This window comes from Dendropsophus ebraccatus, chromosome 13 (genome assembly GCF_027789765.1).
Source record: "Dendropsophus ebraccatus isolate aDenEbr1 chromosome 13, aDenEbr1.pat, whole genome shotgun sequence".
In the NCBI taxonomy this organism is placed as follows: Eukaryota; Metazoa; Chordata; class Amphibia; order Anura; family Hylidae; genus Dendropsophus; species Dendropsophus ebraccatus.
The window spans coordinates 49,338,475-49,361,508 of NC_091466.1; the positions used below are offsets into that span (position 1 = coordinate 49,338,475).

Consider the following 23,034-nt stretch of genomic DNA (forward strand, 5'->3'; position numbering starts at 1 on the left):
GTGAACTGGAAGCTGTATGTGTTGCTATCCAGCTTTTCCATAAACAGGTATAGGGCATGTGGTAGAGATCGTGCAGTGTGTGTATGTACCCATAACTAAGACTGTAACAGAAGGGCGGGTGAACCATTTATACAAATAGGGTCAGTCCCATCCATATCCAACACCCACGTGGCAATGTCTCCAAACCCATCGCGTTATAAAGACACGTGTTCCCAATGAGTGACGAATGTCCCAATCATCTACAGGGGGCGCCATAGTGGAAGTCATCATAAACCAACCTGTGTCTTCTCTATAGCATATCTCCTCCAATATAGCATATGCCATCAATATTAGGATGACAGTCACAATTGTCCCCCTGTACTTGGACACCATAGCTTGTGCCCCTTTAAATCAGGTCATTGGCATACTTCAACAGCCATGTGGGCCAACCCAAGGTAAGCCATTGGCACTTACACCAATAAAATGCCATAGACTGTCATACAGTGAACACCAAGCATGCCCATAACACTGAGCATGCAAAACTACTACTCCCATCATGCCCTCACAGCCTTTGGCTGTCCATGCATGATGGGAGTTGTAGTTTTGCCACAGCTGGAGAGCCAAGATTCCCTACCCCTGCTTTATACAGTGGCATAGCATCTCAAGACCTCTCCATACACATGCGTGCTCAGATTAGCTGTGTGTGCTTGTGTTCTGAATGGGGAGAAGGCTGGATTGGGCTTGTCAAAATCCATCTGCCTGATCTTTCCTTCCCCCAGCACCTGCTGTTGGGAGGAAACCATACACATTCTGGCGGATCCTGCTGAACTTGCCTGTTTAGGTGGTGACTGGCTAGCCCAGCGATGGCTAACCTTGACACTCCTGCTGTTGCAAAACTACAATTCCCATCATGCTTGGGCAGCCAAAGCCATATCTTTGGTTGTCCAGGCATGATGGGAATTGTAGTTTTGCAACAGCTGGAGTGTCAAGGTTAGCCATCACTGGGCTAGTGTAACATTGTAGGGTGCAGGTAACCATAATGTTACATATGCTCCAAGTAATAAGGTTCTCTATAAGGTGCGCCCCATCCAAAGGGTAGTGAATAACCAGCTAATAATAGGGGTCCAACCTCTGGCACCCCCACTAACCATGAAAATGGAGGTCAGCCAAATATATAGAGTAACAAAATGCAAGCTCCCTTCATAGTCTATGTCAGGAGTGGGGAACCTTGACTTTCCAGCTGTTGCAAAACTACAACTCCCATCATGCCTGGACAACTAATGCTTTGGTTGTCCAGACACGATGGGAGTTGTAGTTTTGCAACAGCTGGAGGGCCGAAGGTTTCCCACCCCTATGCTATAGTAAAGGAACATTGGTGGGTTGCTCATTGAGGGTATGTGCACACTACGGAAAAGAGGCAGAATTTCTAGTGGATTCTGCATCAAAATGCATGCGGAATCCGCTCCAAATTCCGCCCGTAAAATATGAACATTTGTCCTTTCCATTGACTTTCCACTCAATCGCGGAATTTTCGGGTGGAAAATTCCGCCACGCATCCACGTTTCGCCCAAAGAATCGACATGTCCATTCTTTGGACGGATTCCGCTAGAGGAATCCTATAGAAGTCCCGTTCTGCCCCAGCTAAATAGGCAGGGTATTTCAAGCAGAAAACTTTCCTCTTCAATTCCTCACAGAATCTGCGCAAATTCTGTCGTATGCACATACCCTGATATAGTTGTCATATAGCGACCCTGTGATGGTGGTGGATGCTATTCCTGCTGCAGGATATGCCCTAGTGATGTTCAGTATGGAGACATTGGAAAACAATACTTAAATAGACTACAAAGGGCCGCTGTCCTTTTACCCCCACACAGGAACTTCCTGATAGTAAGAATAGTACTAGAGTCTACATAGGTTGACACAATTGTTATACCGGGACGCTGGTATCAGATGCTGATCCGTGTTCCCCTAACATGCTGTATGATATGAGGATGACCCCCATATGGAAAATCCTGCATAATCCTGATGCAGCCAATATGACATATAGATCAATAGTTTCATCACCATAACGTTTTTTTAAAGGACGTAAAACTTGGCAGGAATTGCACCAAATATTGGCCAGTGATGTACTAGACCTGCATTTTCATTGTTGCAGAATGCAGCAGTATTTCATGCTGATGGACTGGCACCAGTCCATGATAAGCTTGGCGTGATTGGTACACATCCTTTAAACCACGGGTAAGGAACCTTGGCTCTCTGGGTGTTGCAAAACTACAACTCCTATCATGTCTGGACAGCCAAAGCTTTAGCTTTGGCTGTCCAGGCATGATGGGAGTTGTAGTTTTGCAACACCCAGAGAGCCAAGGTTCCCTACCCCCTGCTGTAGACATTTTCCTTTGGATCCATTTGTCATATATGTCACAGCACTAAGGTATACGTGACTACTGTCTATAAAAGTCTTCATTGTCTGATCTACCTATGTTTCCTTTAGATCTAGCTTATAAAATGCAGTGATGGATTTTTTTTTTTTTTTTTTAATTGCTCTATTGTTCTCTGGATGCAGCCATTATACTGTAGTGACGCGTTCTCCAACCTGTTGCAGAACTACAGTGACCATCATGCCCTGACAACTGGAGGCTTTCAGTACAGTGTCAGGGCATGATAGGAGTTGTAGTTTTGCCACAGGTTGGGGAACAGGATAAAGCTGGCAATATCATACCTCTGAAATGGCACTCTTTGGCGCTACGAACATTTCTGGCGTTCCCTGTATGCTAGGACATTGAGCACCGTATCCGCTCGCGTATATGTCATGTTCTCAGCATACATTTGCAGTGCTTTCAGCTTTGCGTTACCTTTGGACTGCATTCCTTTACTTTAGCGTCGTGTCGCTCAGTGGGAAAGGGGTTAACAGCGCGGCCTCATTCCGTATTGTGACACAGTTACCTGTGCAGTCATGGAAACATAATAAAACGTAGAGCTTTTGGTTCAGTTATAATCTTTCAGGGTGACCTGTCGCGGCAGATTTATCGGCGCTGTTCTGTGGTTGTGGCCCCGGTTGGGAGTTTTGGAGTTCAGGACGCTCTGCGTGATGTCTTTTATGACGCCGCCAGTTTACATGTTGTTTGCACAGGGGCAACAGGTCCAAATATGAAGGACGAAGACTTGCTGTTCAGTCATGGGATGGTATACTTAGTCTATGGCCTACCAGCATAGTAGAACAGCACCCCATAGAGAACCTATCTATAATATGTATACCCAGAGAAAACATAAATTGGACACTTTGGGGGAGATTTATCAAACATGGTGTAAGGTAGAATTGGCTCAGTTGCCCCTAGCAACCAATCTAATTCCATCCTTTCATTTTACAAAGGATTTGTGATGAAGAAAAAGTGGAATCTGATTGGTTGCTAGGGGCAACTGAGCCAATTCTACTTTACACCAGTTTGATAAATCTCCACCTTAGTCTGTGGCCTTCTAGCATAGGTTCTCTATAGGGCACTGTTCCCCTATCTATAAAGTAAAAGTAGCTACTTAGACTGCCGACTGTAGTATAGTATAACATGTCAGTGTAGAAGCTGGTTGCAATAGCTTTATAGCAGGCATGGGGAACCTTCAGCCTTCTATCTGTTGCAAAACTACAATTTCCAGCATGCCTGGACAGCCAAAGCGAAGCTTTGGCTGTCCAGGCATGATGGGAGTTGTAGTTTTGCAACAGCTGGAGGGCTGAAGGTTGTCCACCTCGGATAACCACATTCTGTTAGGCTCTAACTAGTGAATGCACCAGGTGTTGAGAAATTGCTGTTGCACTTGGGCCCTGATTTATAACGAGCCCAAAGGCATTTCAGTCTGCTGGTCTTCTGGCTGTATTCACATGTTTCAGAAAAGCTGTTGTTTTTTTCCCCTTTTTATCTGTTCTACATGAAAGCAAAAGAATATGAGACATAGAGTGAGAAGATCCACTGGATGATGGCCACTAACTGACCTCTTTAAAGGGGTACTCTTTTTCTTTCAAATCAACTGGTTTTAGAAAGTTATATAGATTTGTAACCTACTTCTATTTAAAAATCTCAAGTCTTCCCATACTTATCAGCTGCTGTATGTCCTGCAGGAAGTTGTGTATTCTTTTCAGACAAATTGCTCTCTGCTGCTACCTATGTTTATGTCCTGTCTAGTGCAGGAAAGGTTTTATATGAGAATTTGCTACTGCTCTGGACAGTTCCTGACATGGACAGAGACGGCAGCAGAGAGCACTGTGTCAGACCGGAAATAATACACCACTTCCTGCAGGACATACAGCAGCTGATAAGTACTGGAAGACTTGAGATTTATAAATAGAAGTAAATTACATATCTATATAACTTACTGAAATTAGTGGATTTAAAAAAAAAATAGCTGGATAACCCCTTTAGTGTTTATTTTTCAGGTGTCTGGTATGGTGTACTTTATTTGACAGGACAAAAAATTCTTGCGCTGTCTTTTGGTTGGATTCTTATACGGAGGCCCCAATGAATCCTGGGACACAGATGTGAGCCTATGTGTATGATTTATAGATGTAATGTTAGTAAAGCCCTGGGCTCCCAGGGCTGGCGTTACCTTACTGGGGTATGACTAAGTAAATTTCCCCTTGCAGCAGTCACTATAATGCATGATGTCAGCTATACGGGACGAAAGACCCCTCTTTATTCCTCAATAGGCTTACGCCGCGGGCAGACAGCGCCTTTAAGTTGTCGTGCTGCAACAGATTTTCTATGTCTTATGAAAATGTAATCTTGCAAGACGTGCTTTGAGAGCTGGAGAAGAAACCAAATCTCTAAATGCCATTAGATTGCTGTGGTTTATATGCCGTGGCAGCCATGATCTAATAGGGGTATTCGAGGCCTTGAGCGTCGTCTTCCATGGTGCTCGCTCAGCCATCTGGTGCTTTAAAGGTTACTGAACCCAGACAATGTGTGTGCAGGACTGTGAGGCGGTGCGGCCGTCTCCATTGCATCACCGTCCTCCTTCCTCTTAGGGTATTTGTAGGGCTGCTTCCTGTTACAGCCACAGGCCGGGTTATCCTCTTAACATGAGGCATTTCTGGAACTGGAATGGAAATGTGTCTTTATAGCGACATTGTCAGCGGGAAGGCCTTCGAGACAATCAATGTCTTACGTGAGATTGTGGTTTAGTTTCTAGATTAAAGGAACACTTCTGATATTATGGTGTTTTGTTTTTACTGTTACTATGGCTATGTTCACACATAGGATTTAATTTGCGTCTAATTCCTGTAGCGGCGGTTGAGCATGCACAGTGCCACTCAATAGGAGTGATTGAGATAGTAGGGTATAGCGTTCATATTATATATAGAGTTTATATTGAGAATTGGTGAGTATGGTTGATGTCATTCCAGGCTCAGACTGGATGTGAACAGGAGCTCTGCTTAGTTGGGGTCCTATATTGTAATAGATTTAAAATAATAGTTCAGCAAAAAAAATGAATTATATCAAATCTGCTGCTGCCAAAGATGTGTAAATTACTTCTATTAAAAAATATCAAGTCTTCCCATACTTATCAGCTGCTGTATGTCTTGCAGTAAGTGGTGTATTCTTTCCAGTCTGACACAGTGCTCTCTGCTGCCACCTCTGTCCCCATAGAAAACCTCTCCAGACTGGAAAGAATACCACCTCCTGCAGGACATACAGTAGCTGATAAGTACTGGAAGGCTTTTATACTGGAAGTTTTTTTTTAATAGAAGTAAATTACAAATCTCTGGCATATTTTGGCACCAGGGTTATTGCAAATCTAGTATCATGTCCCAAGCTGGAGCTTATTACTGTATGTAAGACAGATGTAGACGTATTCTAGATCTGACATACAACTGATGTCTTGCCAGAGAATCCCTTCTGCTGTGTAATCCTATTTCTGGAGCAGATCCTTAGCACAGTGCGCTGGCACATCCCGGGGTAATCTCTAAAGCCTGATACAGATAGACATTACCTGTCCCTTTATATTATCTACTTTGACACTCCCAGGTGTGGCACACCTATAGGAGTGCCTGCTGGAAGCAATGTCTGCTGGGGGTAAAGTACAGAACTATTAGCCGACCTGTTGTTCTTGTTTTCTTTTTATTTTTCCTAATTGTTTTCCAGCTGTCATCAAGCTTTCCCTGTATTCTGATGGGTGATCTTGTCTGGTTGTCTACCTAGTGTTCCCTGCAGATTGGTTTCCAATGCTACAATGAGACTGGGTTAGTGTGGGTTCACACTACATTTTTTTTTCATCAGTTTTCGCAAAAAAAAAAAACCCAAAAAACTGATGCATTCGTGGGCATCTGTTTTTCCACTGACTTCTATTCTAAAACAGATCAAAACGCATCAGTTTTTTTTAAAATACACACAGCTACGTTTTTGTGTCCGTTAAAAAAAGGATGTGTTTTGAACCTTTTTTTTTTTCTTTTTCATATAATGAAAGTCAACGGATAAACGGATCAAAACAGATGCACACAAATGCATCCGTTTTTCCATCCATTTTTATTCCATTTTTTTTGCAAAAATGCATGAAAAAAAGGTAGTGTGAACACAGCCTTACTTTGCAGGTCACAGCCTGGTGTCGCCCTAGGGTGACTTTTAAGCTCTGTTCAACCCAAACAGCATCCAACTGGATCAAGCTAAGCAGAAAATTCAGCATCTGACCATAGACAGTGTAATAGTTTATGTATTCTCGGCCATCTTTGACAGACCTATAGTATACACTGGGAAGATAGTGTACATATCCCACCACGGCTCCTATCCACCTGGGGCACACAGGCCCCTCATTCTCATTAGTAAAGTATGGAGCTCCCTTTATGATTTGTTTCACATCTCTGTGGAATAAGGGCCCTATTACACTAAAGCCAGTAATGGACTATAAACAGAGAGCAGGTAATAAAGGAAAGACTGAGATTTCTCCTCTCTTCAGATCCATTCCTGGCTTTGGCTTAAAATCTGCCAGATAATCTGTTTGTGTAATAGGGCCCTAACATATTCCAGTAGAATAGTGGTTATGTTTGGTGGAAAGCTTTGGTTCACGAAGGGGCTTTACTGAAGGGTTAATTCAACAAGGGTTTGAATGAGTTGACAGGAGTAGCATGCACGTGCCAGGACCATATGAATATTACACCTCGGGCGACTTCTCTACGCGTCAGTGAGCATTCCTGCTCCCATTCCTTCTGCACTCTGAACCGTATATACATTGGCTCACATACATGCGTATACTTGGCGATGTTTGCTTACATGGGCTGATGTCACATTTAGATAGAAATTAATACAGCAGCCAGTTGTTTAATTCCCATGTGGTTATTCGGTGTGGTACTTATCTTAAATGGGGTCCAAAACTACAGCCTACCCCCACCCCAGTAGGTATCTGTCTGTTTGGACAATGCGTTTCAAAGGAGAATCAGGTCCAAGTGTTTACATGAGCAGCAGTTGGTTATGGGCATAGTCCCTTCATTGAAACACATAATAGGATTTTACCAGGGTATGCCAATGCTTTATGATCATTGGGGTTGGACCTTTGGGATGCCCACTGATTGTGATAATAAGGGGTCTGCAGTGCTGTGCCCCCCTTTCTGTATTTGTCCTGCACGGATGGTTGGCCAGGAGTGCTGCACTGCATGGAGAATTTAGGGCCCTATTCCACCTATTCCTATTCTGTCAATCATCAATGTCAATTCTCTGGGCGGACGGCAGAATCTGCCTCACCATAGAATGGAGTCTATGGGACGGGCGGGAGTGCATGGGGTCAAGTTGTCTGCCTGATTTCTGTAATGTGCATATACCCTTAGAGGGGACTGCTGCCCCTTGTGTCTCACAATTAGTGTAGAGACCTTCAACAATCATATAGTAATGGCATATCCCAGTGATGTAAGAAAGGAATCCCCCTTTAATAAGTTCCTACTGCACCTCTGCTGTAAGCTTTGCTCACTTTCCCCTAATTCCCCTCATTTATATTTTACAGCTGAAGGTATTGGATAATTTTTTGCATGGCATTGCTCCAGACCAACATGTAGAAAATATTCAGCTTTTTCTTATTGTCCAGATTGTGGCGTCAGTAGGTAAGGAAAATTATAGCTAATATTTTCCTGCTAGGAAAAAGTTACCAGTCAGATGAATAGCAGCCAGTCCGCCCTGTACCATTCCATGTGCTTTGTGGCTTTCTTGCAGCTGGCACACTCTCTGTACTGTACATAGTAGCATTGGCTTGGCTAGGTCTTTGAATGCGGAGAAGTGCAACACACCTGAAACCACAATGCAATCATTGGTAAGACGGAGTAAACAGTTTGTGTGGTCTGGAGATGTGGGTAGATCTGCTCCGCCTGAGCCCTCCATTCATCAGTGATTCCTTCCATTTGGAGTAAGACAACTGGATTGGATAATATTGGAATAAATCTGGGGCTGGGTACAGGTTGGCACTTTCTGAAAGTTGCTACTATTCCGAAATAATGGACGTAATTTCAAAATAACTGACGTTATTTGACCTTAAAATGACGGACGTCCAATAAAAGACGTGTGAACTTAGCCTTAGAGATGAGCGAACCTCGAGCATGCTCAGGTTCATCTGGCATTGGATTACTGGTGGCTGAAGAAGTTGGATGTAGCCTTAGGGAGTCCTGGAAAACATGGATACAGCTGTACCCATGTTTTCCAAGCAGCCTTAGGGGTGCATCCTAATGCCACATGCTCTGGTTCGCTCATCTCTAGTGCTAGTGCACATTGGGCTAGCTTCACACTAGCATAGTATAGACTCTGTATCTTAGCTACAGGTTCCGGCCTACTGCAGGTCTGGGTCATCATCCTGTAGTCGGTTAAGACTTTTGGCCATAATACTGACCCCTAGGTTCAGTGAAACCTTCCTAAGCCACCAAACTGAAGGCTTTCAGAATTTTCTATCACAGAAGGTATTGAAGAATAGAAGGATTGGGCATGTTGGATTTCATTGACTGATCCTATTGTTCTTGGGGAGACAAGCTGCCATCAGAGGAGTCTTGCAGCCTATACCCATTCAGAATATATGCAGTTTCTTTGGATTTGCTTATAGAATATTTAGTAAATTCTGAATTAAAATATTTTGAAGCTGCCATCACAATGGGTTAACAGGAATGCTCATACCAAGGGCCCTATTACATGCGTCGATGCACAGTGTATTTTGTATGAATCTTGTGGATCATTGGTCGTTTTAAAGACCCTGTTACAAGACTGAACCATCACATGGGGAGGGCCAGATAAATCTCTGGAGCTCTTTGCTTTCATCATTTCCTCTATTAGGCTACAAACCCACTTGGCGGGTCTGCAGCGAGTCCCCTTGCTGCGTTTTTGCAGCAAGACTCGCTGCAGATCCCGGCCCTATACTTTTAATGGCAGACAAACTCGCAGCAGGGATGTACATCCCTGCTGCGTGTTTGTCTGCCATTAAAAGTATAGGGCCGGGATCTGCTGCAAATACGCAGCAAGGGGACTCGCTGCAGACCCGCCAAGTGGGTTTGTAGCCTATGGGTCCATTTTCACAGAAAGATTATCTGCCAAAGATTTGAAGCCAAAGCCAGGAATGGATTTGAAAAGAGGAAAAATCTCAGGCTTTCCTTTATGACATGTTCTGTGTTTATAGTCTGTTTCTGGCTTTGGATTCAAATCTTTGGCTGATAATCTGTCAGATAATCTTTCTGTGTAAATGGACCCACACAGGGAGATGTATGGCCATTGAAAGCAGTTTAAAGCGACTCGGTACCCACAATCTGACCCCACAAACCACTTGTACCTTCGAATAGCTGCTTTTAATCCAAGATATTTCCTGGGTCCGTTCAGCAGGTGATGCAGTTATTGTCCTAAAAAGCCACTTTTAAACTTGCAGCATTGTGTCAAACGGCCGTGGCTTACAGTATCTGTGCCCTAACTTTGCACCACCCCTCCGTCTCTCCTCCCCACCCTCTTCATCATTAGGAATGCCACAGGAACATTTTCTCCTGTCTGAACATTACACCGGTGCCTTAACGATCCAGCCCATGTGCCGTGCTTACACAGGTGAGGAATAGGAGAAAATCTGCCTGGAGCATTCCTAATGATGAGGAGAGTGGGGAGGAGGGACAGAGAGGTTGTGCCAGCCTAATGCATACACAATCTAGGCCACGGCCTAGAGCATTTACTTGTTTGATGGCTGATCGCAGGCTCTATTACATACAATGATATTGGCCTGTTACCGTCCTTAGTTTCGATGCACAGTAAATTCCATTGACATCATGGTGTCCGCTGCTTACGTTAACGTCCATTCGATTATTTCATGCTATTAGCAGGGCTTTTCTGACAGCACGCCAACCTGGGGCAGAATCTGCTTCTTCATACACCTTGAGTGTCATGCTCCTTGTTAAGTCACCGGTATTCGTCTCTTTAAAACCCCTTCCAGTCTATGTGAGATGCACGTGGTGCCGAGAGTGCAGCTGCTATGGGTGTGGGGAGGTGATTGGAAGAGGCCTAGCTTGTCTGGAAGGTATTTCCAGGGAAGGGCCAGACAGGCCATAACCTGCTGCAAAGCGGTATAGGTAACCTAGTTAATCTGAATCCTGTATATTGTGTCTGGGTAATATACAGAGATCTGATGATATGTTGCTGTGGTGTGATCCTCATACCAAGCAATGTATTCTCTGCAAAGATTGGTGCTGCCCTGATGCTATATAGTAGCGTACTCCAATCTATGGTGTTGCAAAACTACAACTCCCACCGTCCTCCCCTGAGGATAGCTGTGCTGGCGATTGATCAGTGTCTCTCAGCATTTGTGCTTTGACAGCTATGCTGGGAACTTCTTCTACTCGTCTGTTCTGCTCTGCAGGTAAAGTCTGCAGCATTTCTGCCACGTGTGAATTTTCCCTAGGGGGTATGTTCACACCCGGTAGGCTTGTTCCAAAAAATTCTGCTACTGAAAACTCAACTCCATACATCTGCATGTGGGTGTCTCAGCAAGTCTCATTCAAATGAATAAAACCAAAGAAGTTTCTGCAACCAGTCTGCCACCTGTGAATGCCAGAATGATGGAGTCAAGAATGGAACCTTCTAGACCCCATATATAAGTCATTGGGATCTATCGGGGATTGGTGGTGAAAGTGTAAAAAGGCTACTCCAGTAAAAATATTTTTTTTCCAAATCAACTGGTTTCAGAAAGTTTATATAATTTGTAATTTACTTCTATTTAAAAATCTCACCTCTTCCAATACTTATTAGCTGCTGTATGTCCTGCAGCAAGGGGTGTATTTCAAGCCTGACACAGTGCTCTCTACTGCCATCTCTGTCTGAGAAAGAAACTGTCCAGAGCAGGAGAGGTTTTCTATGAGGATTTGCTACTACCCTGGACAGTTCTTGTCTCGGACAGAGGTGGCAGCAGAGAGCACTGTATCAGACTGAAAAGAAAATGCCACTTCCTGCAGGACATACAGCAGCTGATAAGTATGGGAAGACTTGAGATTTTTAAATAGAAGTAAATTACAAATCTGTATAACTTTCTTGAAAGAAAAGGATTTTTGCTTTCTGTGAGGTTGATTGTCAGTCCCCTAGACCTAAATTGGGAATCTGCCAGGGTCGCATTGGACAGAGCTGGGGGAATGGCCTTAGCATGTACTTCTCTATTCACATTCTAGCCATTAGTGGGGGGGGGGGTCTAAAACCCAGGCCCCAAATGGTCACAACTTTTCAAATGTCTCTGACATGTCAGAAGTTTTTTTTTTTTTTTTTTTAGGCAACAGTGTCCATATCCTCAGCTTAAAAGGTATACCCTATTGACAGTATAGGGGATAAGTAGTTTATTTGTAAGGATCTTGCTTCTTGGAAGCCCACTGTACAAGAAAATGGGCGCCAAATGTCTCCCAATTGAAAGCAGTAGTAGCTTGCATGCTCAGCTACTGTTTCGTTCTCTATGGGGAGTTGAGTGATATTATGGAAAGGGACAATGCCCCTGTGAACATAGCTTTACACACCTCTTTTTAATGAAGGGGGTGGCCCCTTAGGATGTGTGACAGTCATATGTTCCCATGTAGACGTTGCTGACTACTACCCTATTGAGCACGCCCATGCCATCATCCCAGGAGGATTTCCTGGAATGAGTTTGTTATAGGTCACCAAAAGTGCACAAGTTTGCAACCCGCATCGAAGGAGCCCAATATCTCTGTGAAGAAAAACCCTGACCCATCTCCCCATTTATATCATGGTGCCAGGCTCTAATGTTAACCTGCTCTTGTACTATATATGCGGCCCCTGCTCAGTTTCAGTGCCAGCTGCCATCTTGGTTTCCGTCCCTGTAACCTGTTGGATGATGACTGAGCCGATAATCGTACTGGATCCATTCTAATAATAGAAAACCTTTTCCTCCTTAGTGGATGTTGTGCCCAAAGTGCAACGGCAGAGTGTTGGGTTACTTGGCATAGGCCACATTGTGTTGCGTACATTTGCCAGATACTCAGATGACCATTACGAAGCAATTTTTATGACAACTGTTTCAGTGCGTTTGTTTTGCTTTTAACTCTTTGTCTCTTGACATTGTACGAGATATAAATTGCACATTTTTTTTAATTTTGGTTGATATAGCTATACTAGATAACCTCTGGGGCCCCTCTACTGTGGTTAACCACAACGTTACCGGTTATCCACAATGTTAATGGTGCTCACCACAAGTTGTGTATTAGTGCATTCCTTATATGTTTTTTCCTTGAAGAATAAGAAATCTGGAGCATTATCTCTTCTTCTCAAGGTGTTTTGTAAAGGTTCCTTGCGGGCTCCAACGTCTCTTGGTCTTGGCAGGTGTCCAGTGTTTTATGAAGGTGTTTCTCAGTATAGTAGCAGTCTTCAGATCACTTGTTATTCTGTGCAAACTTCATTTAGTAGCAACCACTTAGGAAAACATTAATAGATTCAAAACAAGAAGCAATAAGATGTCAGGCCACATGAGGGGGTTAAAGGGGTTGTCCAGCGCTACAAAAACATGGCCACTTTCCCCTTACTGTTGTCTCCAGTTTGGGTGGGGTTTTGAAACTCAGTTCCATTGAAGTAAATGGAGCTTAATTGCAAACCACACCTGAACTGGAGACAACAGTAGGGGGAAAAGTGGCCATGTTTTTGTAGCGCTGGATAACCCCTTTAATGCGGGTCAGTGTGGTGGCATCCTGAATGACGTGGTGATGCATGATAGATATATATATATATATATATATATATATATATATATATATATATATGTGTATATATATATATAATGTTGATGCTATACAGTATATGCATAATGTGCAATATGGGTGTATAATGCATAAGGCTTCACTGTAGTTTTGCATCTTTTATGAAAGGAAGAAGAGTTATTAGTGCCGTGTCACCATGGCTCTTGCTGATGGCCAAAATGAGGAAATCCTTGGATTGTTATCAAGGCAATGGCCAACGCTTAGCAATATCATGCATGGGTCCTCTTAAGGATAGAATAGGTAGAGGCGTCAAACATTTTCTATATGCCGATCCTTTTGTCCTCGGAGAGATAGCTGGTAGCATATGGCCGTGGGGGGGGGGGGGGGGGAATGGAGAGGTATCTGTCAGCCAAGTGCTCTGCTGACCGCTGTATGGATGTTTCTGATTGCGTATACTTGTCATGCACACATTTCTTGGCATAGAGCGGTGATAGAACATGTATAAAATATACTGATGGAGCTATGCACCAATATCTTCCTCTAGTACATCTACATTTTATGTTCTTGGAACTGGCATTTTAAATGGAAAAGAGTTTCGTGAGTCATATCAGTGAAGGCCTTTCTCTTATTTCCGACACTTTAGTTGTTGAATAGGATAGACAAGAATCGCATGTTGTGGTTTTTATGCATGGAGCTCATAGATTTATTTTTTTTTGTCTCTTACTCATCTTAATAGAATGGTTTAAAAAAGAAATGTGGACTCCTTTCCCTTTATAGCTGTCCGTTTGTGGGATGTTAGGAATTAAACAGATCATGGCTAAGTTTATCCTCTTGTCTGGTTGGGTAAGTGCCTTGGTGTCCGGGCCCCATATGTATTGTACTTATTTTGGGAATTTTGCATAGCGAGCATTAGCGTTCATTGCCGGAGAGGAATTCTTATTTTTTATCTATATTGTAGCCAAAACATCCTTACTTCTCCGCTCGCAGCTTGAGCATTTTGTTCTGTGCAGGTTTTTAGATGTTACAGAGGAAGGTGTGTGTTCTATTGTTCAGTTGTTAAAAAAAGAAAAGTGTAGTAGAGTGGTGTTTGCTGTTTGGTCTCAGTCATCGTCAGTCCCATTGGGATCAGACTGCAGCAGGAAATAGAGTTGTCACTATTCATGTAATTTTTACCTCAAGTATTCAATGCTACGTTATATCCCATTAGGTTCTATGTAGAAAACGAGAGCCCTAAAGACTTCCATGTTCTCTAATAGGACATCCCCTTGAAGAAGCAGTTCTAGGCCCTATGGGTAGCGTTGGCGCATTACAGATGTTTTGTCTGTTCGTACGGGAAGCATTTTTTTTTCTCCCGACCTTCCAAATGTTGACATGTCCTTAATGGGGAGGGAAAGTCACAACCATACTGCTCTGTCACTGGCTTATCCCTTCCAGAACAGTGAAAATCAAACACGCCTAACCCTTTTTCCCATTAGTCACCTGGCTTACCTGTCTAAGAACAAAGAGGTCAGATACAAATTTTCTATCATGTCTAACCCCTATCTCCACCAATATCATCTGTTGGTTGAGTTTTGAAAGACCCACATACTTAATATTGACAAGTGAATGCGTTCCATCTGTCAGGAGCTCTCCAAGGGTGAACTGGTGTATGTTGGCTGTGTAGAAGGCCACATCCACACCATGGTCAGGCTATACATAAGGGTATCGGCAAAAGGGAGTCAGGACTAACAGACCAAATGTAGTTTACAAGTTACTATGTTCAGTCTATGTGTACTTTATCCACACAGGATTTTGGAACATTTTTTGAACCATGCTTTAGGTCAGGGATGGGGAACCCTCGGCCCTCCAGCTGTTGCAAAACCACAATTCCCATTTGGGAATTGTAATGTTGTAATGGCTGGAGGGCTGAAGGTTCCCCAATCCCTGCTTTAGGTCCTGCACTAAAATAGTCTACACACGAGAAGTTGAACGAATATAGCCTCTAGTGCTGTATGCTTCATCCACATCCCAGGCCCACCATGGATACCTCACGGTATTTGATGGCATATATATTTTTTATTTTTTACAATAATACCGTGTTGTATACCCTGAACGTCCAGCTCAGACATGATGTGAGTGGGGCCTAATACACCCGGGGGAAGATGTGTCGCTTCCAAGCATGTATACTGCACTTCATTTGAAGCATGTTCAGTCTATTTTTGTGTGATGAGGCCACTTCCCTAGGAAGGGAAATCTATATTTGACCAAAGCGAGGTTTCTAAGAATGATAGAACAGCCTGTGAAACTCTTTCCAACATGGCTTCACACTTCCACTAAAGTCATCAGCTGCCTTGCAAGGAGGCATCTAGTCACAATTATACTCCATTACTCAGCAGGATTTCATTCAGCATCTTATTTTAGGAAGCTGGAAGAATATAGAAGCTGAGTGGGGAATCTCCTGCTATAGCGTCACCTTTTTCTGTTTTTATTTTTGCTCTAGTAAATGATTTTGGGGCATATGTTTTTTTTTTTCCATACAAAAAACTACAGATTTACCGCATGGTTTCGCATGTCTATGGTTATAATCTTTGTGTGACTACTTGCTGTCAGCACGTCTCTATTTTCCCCTTATTAGTGGAAGAAGTCTGCACTTTATAAACCAGATGTGAGATTCTCATTGAGATCAATGGGAGGTGGATTTCAGTGTGTATCCTTTATGTCCCTATGACAACACTTCCTGCCCACAGGGGGTTTGGGCTTCTTTGCAAACAGGTTAGGCCTTGTTTACATATATAAGTTGCGTCAGTTTCATTTTTTTTTTTTGTATGAAATTGACCACAACTGATGTCACAACTGATGCCAAAAAGGCATCAGTTGTCATCAGGTTTTCGATCCTTTTTTCAGTAACAACTATCAGTTGCCATTAGTTCATATCAGTTGCCATACGTTTATTCCATTAGTTGTCATCAGTTTTTTCCTCCATGGCATTACAGCACACGGGAGCCCTCTACTGTGAGCAGCAGGACATGGGCAGGGGTAGGGAACCTTGACTCTCCAGCTGTTGCAAATCTACTATTCCCCTCATGCCAGACATGATGAGAGTTGTAGTTTTGCAACAGCTGGAGAGCCAAGGTTTCCTACCCCAGTCCTAAAGGGTGCTGCACTGTATAAAGGAGCTGATGGCTGTTCCTTCTGCCAAGGGCCAGGGTTAATAGGGGGGCAGGGACAGGGACAGCTGTTTTTGGAGCTCCATAGACTTTAATGGATGCGGTGCTGGATGAGGGAGCTGACTGCACGTCTGCAAGCAGCGTTCTCACGTGCAGTCAGTTCGGTGGTACTAATGTGAGAACACATCATCTGAACTGTCCTTTCGAAAACAATAGGAACAATTCAGAGATGCGTTTCCCTCCAGTACTTTTCTACTGCTCTGTAGGGAAACGCTGCCGGATATATGTAAACTAGGCCTAGTTTCATTAGTATGTGGCACATCTTCAGATGTTGCACGCTGTAATACTGGAGTGCATGGCGCCATGAGGAAAAATCGTGACACAGCTCCAGAATGGGGATTTCTTGGCTGGTACTTCTATGTCCCACGCTGGATGGGTTTTTGCACTCTGGAAATTGTGCCCATGATGCTGCCATCAATGTGATGTTCTTGCTTACAAATAGAAATGTCACTTAGATTTCAGTGGGAATTCCACCACCATTACTACATCCCATCGTCTTTATTGGAATCTATGTTGTGTTTTATATAGTGCTTTGAAAGTTTGCATGCTGGGGGGAAAAAAGTGTTGTGTTTCCATGCAGATCCCATCATCTTTAATGGGATTCTGTATTGTATTTTATAAAGTGCTTCGAAAATCAGTGTGCACGGTTAAAAAGTGATGTGTCCCTTAATGATGTGTTTCCATGTGGGAACTGGGTTGGGTTGCCTGGATGATAAGCTCCTATTATATGTATTCAGATCTGCAGCATTTAGAGTGATACTCTTAAGATCATACCCATGAATTTCTGACAAGGATGAGTGATGCAAAATCTGTTGTATGCATGGAGCACCGTAGTTAGCTGACTTGTATACCTGTTTAATGGGGATTCTCGGACTTTCTGAATGTTTATGCTCAGGATAGGCCTTTTACTATCTGATCAGTGGGGCTCTGGCTACGGACATGTCTGCAGTGCCCACATACACAGTGAAACATAATTGGAAGCCTGTGACTCCACACATTGCGTAGTGGGCAAGTTGGGTTACTGCAGTTTGACCAAAACACACACACAATGAATGGAGCCGTCTGCTTCTGCCTAAGTTTTCTGTGTGGGCACCGCTGTTCTGGCAAACAAATGACCGGCAAGAGCACAGAGAGTCCAACCCCTGCCAATTGATATTGAATGTCTATCTTAAGAATAGGCAGATAAAAAAATCTAAATTCCGGATAATCCCTTTAAGGCAGTATTAATTTATGATAAGATAATTTCTAATATCTTGTCATTTTTTTATATAACCAGATATGAGTGAGATACAGGACTGGAAATATGGTCACAAAATCTCATTCCACCTCCCTTGGGCAGGAGACATAAGACCTTTACTTTTGGGGCATAGTGGTCTCTTTAAGGTTAGCAGAACGGCCCCCTGAAAGTACAGGAACATATGTCTGTTCCAACATCAGTGGAGAAAGAATGAAAAGTATTTACCTAGAGGGCGTTGGGAGCGCAGAGATTATGGTGTTCAGCAACTAGTCTGATTGGATCAGGTTAATCAAGTGAAGAGCAAAAGGATTTCATGATGGCTGAGTTGCTGCTCATTGTGCTTCACAAGGGCTTGCTTTATTTAGCTCTGCTTTGCTTGTATAAGGCAGTGAGAGCCTGGCAGAGCCTGGGCAGAAGGGGTGAGGGCACAGTCACTGCAGACCAGTCACAGGGATGGAGCTTCCTAGCACATTAGTCAGCAGTGCTTGGAGGGGATGTGGAGCCATGGCGCCTGCGGGTCTTATACAATCTGTTACCATGTAGTAGCTTCTGTATTAGATGGAAACTGAATCCAAATTTGCACTCCACTGTACGTAGTGTGTTTTGAGAGCTATTAGCTGGTAAAAAAAAAAAAAAATGGGACAACAATTTAAAGTAGTGCCAATTTTCTGTTTTCCTCATGGGTTCTGGCTGGATACACCAAAAATGTGTAAAGAGTGATCTGAAAAATGGCTATAAAAAGACACCTGGGTACTAATAGGTTTTAGGTCTTTTCTCCTTATTGCCAAACCATCTTCTCCCAGCAATAGTTTAACAATCGAAGGGGGTCTCAGCACTTTTGACATATAGGTTTCTATGTGCCTTTTCACATATCCGCAATAGGCTGTGATCTGTGCTGCAAAAAATAGGATGCCTAAAGGGCACGATTGCGGGCAGCACTACAGACGCGTGTATGAGGCCTAAGGAGCATTTATTCCTCCAAAAATGACGGCTTGTCACTAGGCTATACCATTAGTCCGTGATTGATAGGTCTCCTATAGAGATCAAAGAATGTGGGCGACAGAGATTGGTTCTTCACTGAACCTAAATTGATGCCCTATGCTAGCATGTTGCCGTGGCTTTCAGATGGGATTACCCCTTTAAGACTTTTTTCACAAATAAAGAAGTGATATTTAATTTTTTTTTAATTTCTCAGCCATCTTTATGGACCGGATATATTGATTTGTCGTAAATTCAATATGCATTTGGCACAGAATGGCATTGACTGCGTTCATTCTCTTACGTCAACTTATATAACTTCAGTTTTGGCCTCTCTTCTAACTTCTGATGAGAAAACATGGTAGAGTGGTAGGGATCTGCCCAAGAAAACTTGTCTCCCATGCCCTGGCATCTTTCCTATGACTCCTCATCGAGCTGTCGAGTTCATGGAGTGCAGTAAAAACGTGTTATCCTTTATAAGAAGGCTTAGCTAATCGGCCTGGGTGTTTTCACAGCCCGGCTTACAATGTTACTTGAATGTAAAAGTGAAAAGCACTTTGTTTTGCCCTTCAAAATGTCTTCCATACTCGAAGCTCCTCTGATCACATTTTAGTTGTATTTCATCAAAAAGGTATTCTGATGTACACATCATGCCGGGTGGGGAAACGATCCATTTCATAGGTCCGCAAAATCTACTGATGTGTGAAGTTTTGTATGCCACATTACTGTATTTATATTTTTTGTCTTCGTATTACTGTAACTAAATGTTCCTTCTATTTTGTTGAATCTTGCAGAAAGAAGACCTGCACAACCTTAAGAAAGCACAATGGAGTTCTACGAACATTTTATTATCCTGGTCCCACTGGTGGTCATTTTGGTCAGTGTCCTTTTCTTCTGCCTCTTCATGAAAGAGACTTCTTACGATGAGGTTCTCGCGAAACAGAAGAAGGACCTAAAACTCCCTGCCGCAAAGATTGAGAAAAAGAAAGTGGACAAAAAGAAGAATAAGAAAAAAGAAACCCAAAATGGAGGAAACCTTCATGAGTCTGATTCTGAAACGGCCATGCGTGACTTTGATCTTGGCGATGCTTTGTCCAGCGAAGAAGAACATGTTGTCCCGGCTCCTGTAATTACAGTGGACAACACTACTAATCTACGGGAGCGGAAGAAGAAAGACAAGAAGCAGCCAAAGCTGCTGGTTGAGGAGCCTGTTAAGAAAGAAGTCAATGGGACAAAAGTCCCGATGAAGAAACCCGAGCCAGTCCCTGTAACAAAGCAGCCGACACCACCGCCTGATACTACTGGATCCAAGAAAAAGCAAGGACAGAAAAAGCAGAAGAATGGACGAGGTATTCTCTTGATTCTGCATATTGTGTTCCTGCTGTATAGAGCTATAGAGAGACCACATCTGGAATACTGTGTCCAGATCTGGAGACCTCACCTACAAAAAGATATTGATAAAATAGAACGGGTCCAAAGACTGTACAAAAATGGTGGATGGTCAGAAGCATCAAATCTATCAGGAAAGACTTAAAGGTAAACTGGCAGCATGGGAATTCATATGTGCCTGCTCCCAGTTACCCATTGCCAATCACATGAGCAGTGCGTACTTACCGCTCGCACTGCTGTGGGATTCGTTGTCTTCATGGGGAAAAAAACCTTTTTTCCCCGGCTGACAGTGTCAGAGAGGTGTGTCTGTGCCCGCACAGCCTCCTGCCCTGTGACACGGTCAGCCTGGGAATAAATGTTGTCTTTCATGATCACGCTGGAACACAGAGCAGTGTGGACGATACCGACTACTTATGTGATCAGCAATGGGAAACTCAGCACTCGTATGCATATCCATGCTGCCAGTTTCAAATTCTGTACAGTCTGGAGCAAAGGGGGGGACCATGATCAAAAGCTTTAAAAGATTAAAAAGGGTTCAGGAGGAAAGAGCTTTTAATTAAAAAAAAAAAAAAAAAAAAAAAAACCTGAACACAAGAACAAGGAAATAGATAGATCTGAGTCTAGGCGTTCATACCCCAATCAAGTCATAGAGTGACCGTACAGATAGGAGGGGGGATACCAACACTAAAACAGAACAGGCTTTTCACCACCAACACCTGAATATAGGAGCGTGGCAGTGGTGCTAGCTAAATCACAGTGCAAGTTTAGTAATAAGCAGTAGAAAAAGTAGCTCCACTCACCATTACCTGCAAAACCACAATTTGTTTATTAATACATAAAGACAGGCGTGCGGACATACCCACGTGGCAAACACCGGCAGGGCGGGAGAGATGACGGCTTGTTTCACGCTTCAGTGAATGAGCGCTGGTCTAGCAGATCGGCACTCGTTTACAGTTGGGATCAGGCTGTGTAATATAGCCCTTTAATGTGTTTTGGGGTCAATCACCCTATAAAAGTATCTGATTACAGCTTTCTATAGAAGTCTGTGGGGAGGGGAGAGGGAGCGTCTAAAGATAGAGAGATAGAGAGAGAGAGAGAGACACACGCAGGGCAGGGCTGTAGCATATGCTGGATTCACAGCTTACACTACTTAGTGCTGTTCTATAATGTCCTCCTTGCTGCTTTTAAGGATGTGCTGTAAGGATTTAGAGAATCAGTCACCTCTTCCATGTGTGCAGTGTAGAGGAGACCTCATTGCAGAGATGGAGTCTGCAGAATGAAATCTGGTGAAAAATGCCATGAACAAGGTATATAATGAGCAGAGATATTACTATTCCCCATGTACACATACAACAGCTTATACTGAAAGGACTGATAAGCTTTAAGTTACAACATAATTTGTAATTCTGCACTTGTGTACCAACCAAACATAAAAGGTTTGACTTCAGATACATAGAATATTGGCCGCCTGTTTTGCACCATTAAATAAAGGGTTCTGTATTGAGGTGTTAGGGTTAAGAAGGCCTCTGAAAGAATAATTGAATGGGTATAAATGTAAAAAGAAGTGCATACTTAGGGGTTACAGTTTTGACTGCAAGGTTCTTCATACTTTAATCCTTTAAGGCCGTCATCACTTATGACGCGTCTTGTCATTAAGGAAAGTCTGCTCCTTAGTGCTAAGCTGATGAAAGGAAACGGTGTGTCATGTGGTATTATGCAGGATAAGAAGGGGCATCATGGATAAATATGGAAGGTAGAGTTTACTAGCGCACAGAGGGCATGAACTTTCACATGGCCCTTCTGGTTTTAAAGGGCCAGCAAAATATCATCCCCTTTCAGGAATCCTGTTATGTCCATTGTTAAACAGAGAAGGTTCTATGTGCAGTTGTCGAATATGACCGTATATCCCCCTCCAGAGAATAATTTGCGACAATCGTTCACTTAAATTCACTTTTTTTTTTTTACGCCTTTCCTGCTCTCACCTGCAAAGCACAGTAATAAGATGTCACTTTTGTGTTTCTCAGATGACTCCCCTGTCACCCCAGAGCCGAAAACTGAACAAGTGGTACCCCCTTCGAAGAAGCAAGAATCTGTCATTCCCCTTGCGGAGGTGAAGCCACAGGAATCTGTGTCTGCAAAGAAGACTGCACAGAAAAAGAAGCAGAAAGTAGAAAGTGGTATGTAGTACCCAGGGAAAAGTAGTAGAAGGGGGCAGAGTGACAATACATAGGGCCCCAAATAGTGTGCCTGCTAACTTTGGGAAACTATTGGGGGAGATTTATCTAACATGGTGTAAAGTGAAACAGGCTCAGTTGCCCCTAGCAACCAATCAGATTCCACTTTTCATTGCTCACAGATTCTTTGGAAAATGAAAGGTAGAATCTGATTGGTTGCTAGGGGCAACTGAGCCAGTTTCACTTTACACCATGTTTGATAAATCTCCCCCTATAAATGTAAGGCTCCATTTACATCACCCTACCGATACATTCGGCAGGTATGTTTGGAGCTTGAGGGAGGCCGAAAGAGTGTCCATCTGACCAATACATGCGAAAAGACCTAGAAAAATCATACAGCATTATACAGTAAAATAAAACGTTGAATTGCACCCTATAGTTAGTATTCCCAAGTGTAAACCTGTAGGATCCTATGGTTGAGTGCCCACTGTATGGCACCCATAGTGGGCATCCATTTAACCTGTATGTTAACCAGAAATCATACATGTAAAGTGAATATAGAGACCCAATTCCTGATTAATCTGTATGCTAATAGCTTTTTATATCAAAATTCTGCCATTTAGTTCCAGCCTTGATAGATGAACCACTAATTCAGCCAACATTATATATCCCCTTGATGGATAACTCTGATCCGGTTGTGGTGGAGAAGAAGGAAGCAGCCAGTGTCGAGAAAGTGGTGATAACTGAAGTGGTTCAGAAGAGCGGCGGCAAGAAAGGGAAGAACGTCACCGACAAAAGTGAGCGCAAAGGTAACTACATGGTTTTATGTCTTAGTATTAAAAAGTCTTAGTATTTCTTCTGGATAAAGCACTACTCTTGTCCTCAGTTTGTGTGTGTGTGTGTGTG

At 43.1% G+C, this 23,034-nt stretch overlaps 2 protein-coding genes across 7 annotated transcripts in view; one reads left to right on the forward strand and one right to left on the reverse strand.

The window, feature by feature from the left end:
- TBPL2 (TATA-box binding protein like 2) overlaps positions 1-3,283 on the reverse strand; it is a 41,603-nt gene extending 38,320 nt beyond the window's left edge. Inside the window, exon 1 of the mRNA XM_069950386.1 lies at positions 2,832-3,283. The gene's annotated coding sequence lies outside the window, so the exon portion shown is untranslated. The remainder of the gene's footprint in view (positions 1-2,831) is intronic.
- KTN1 (kinectin 1) overlaps positions 1-23,034 on the forward strand; it is an 84,090-nt gene that overhangs the window by 3,542 nt on the left and 57,514 nt on the right. For all 6 annotated transcript variants that reach the window (XM_069950380.1, XM_069950383.1, XM_069950382.1 and 3 more), the window contains exons 2-4: positions 19,360-19,914; positions 21,979-22,131; positions 22,752-22,937. In XM_069950380.1, coding sequence (XP_069806481.1) covers positions 19,392-19,914; positions 21,979-22,131; positions 22,752-22,937 — 862 coding nt within the window. In that variant the 5' untranslated portion in view covers positions 19,360-19,391. The remainder of the gene's footprint in view (positions 1-19,359; positions 19,915-21,978; positions 22,132-22,751; positions 22,938-23,034) is intronic.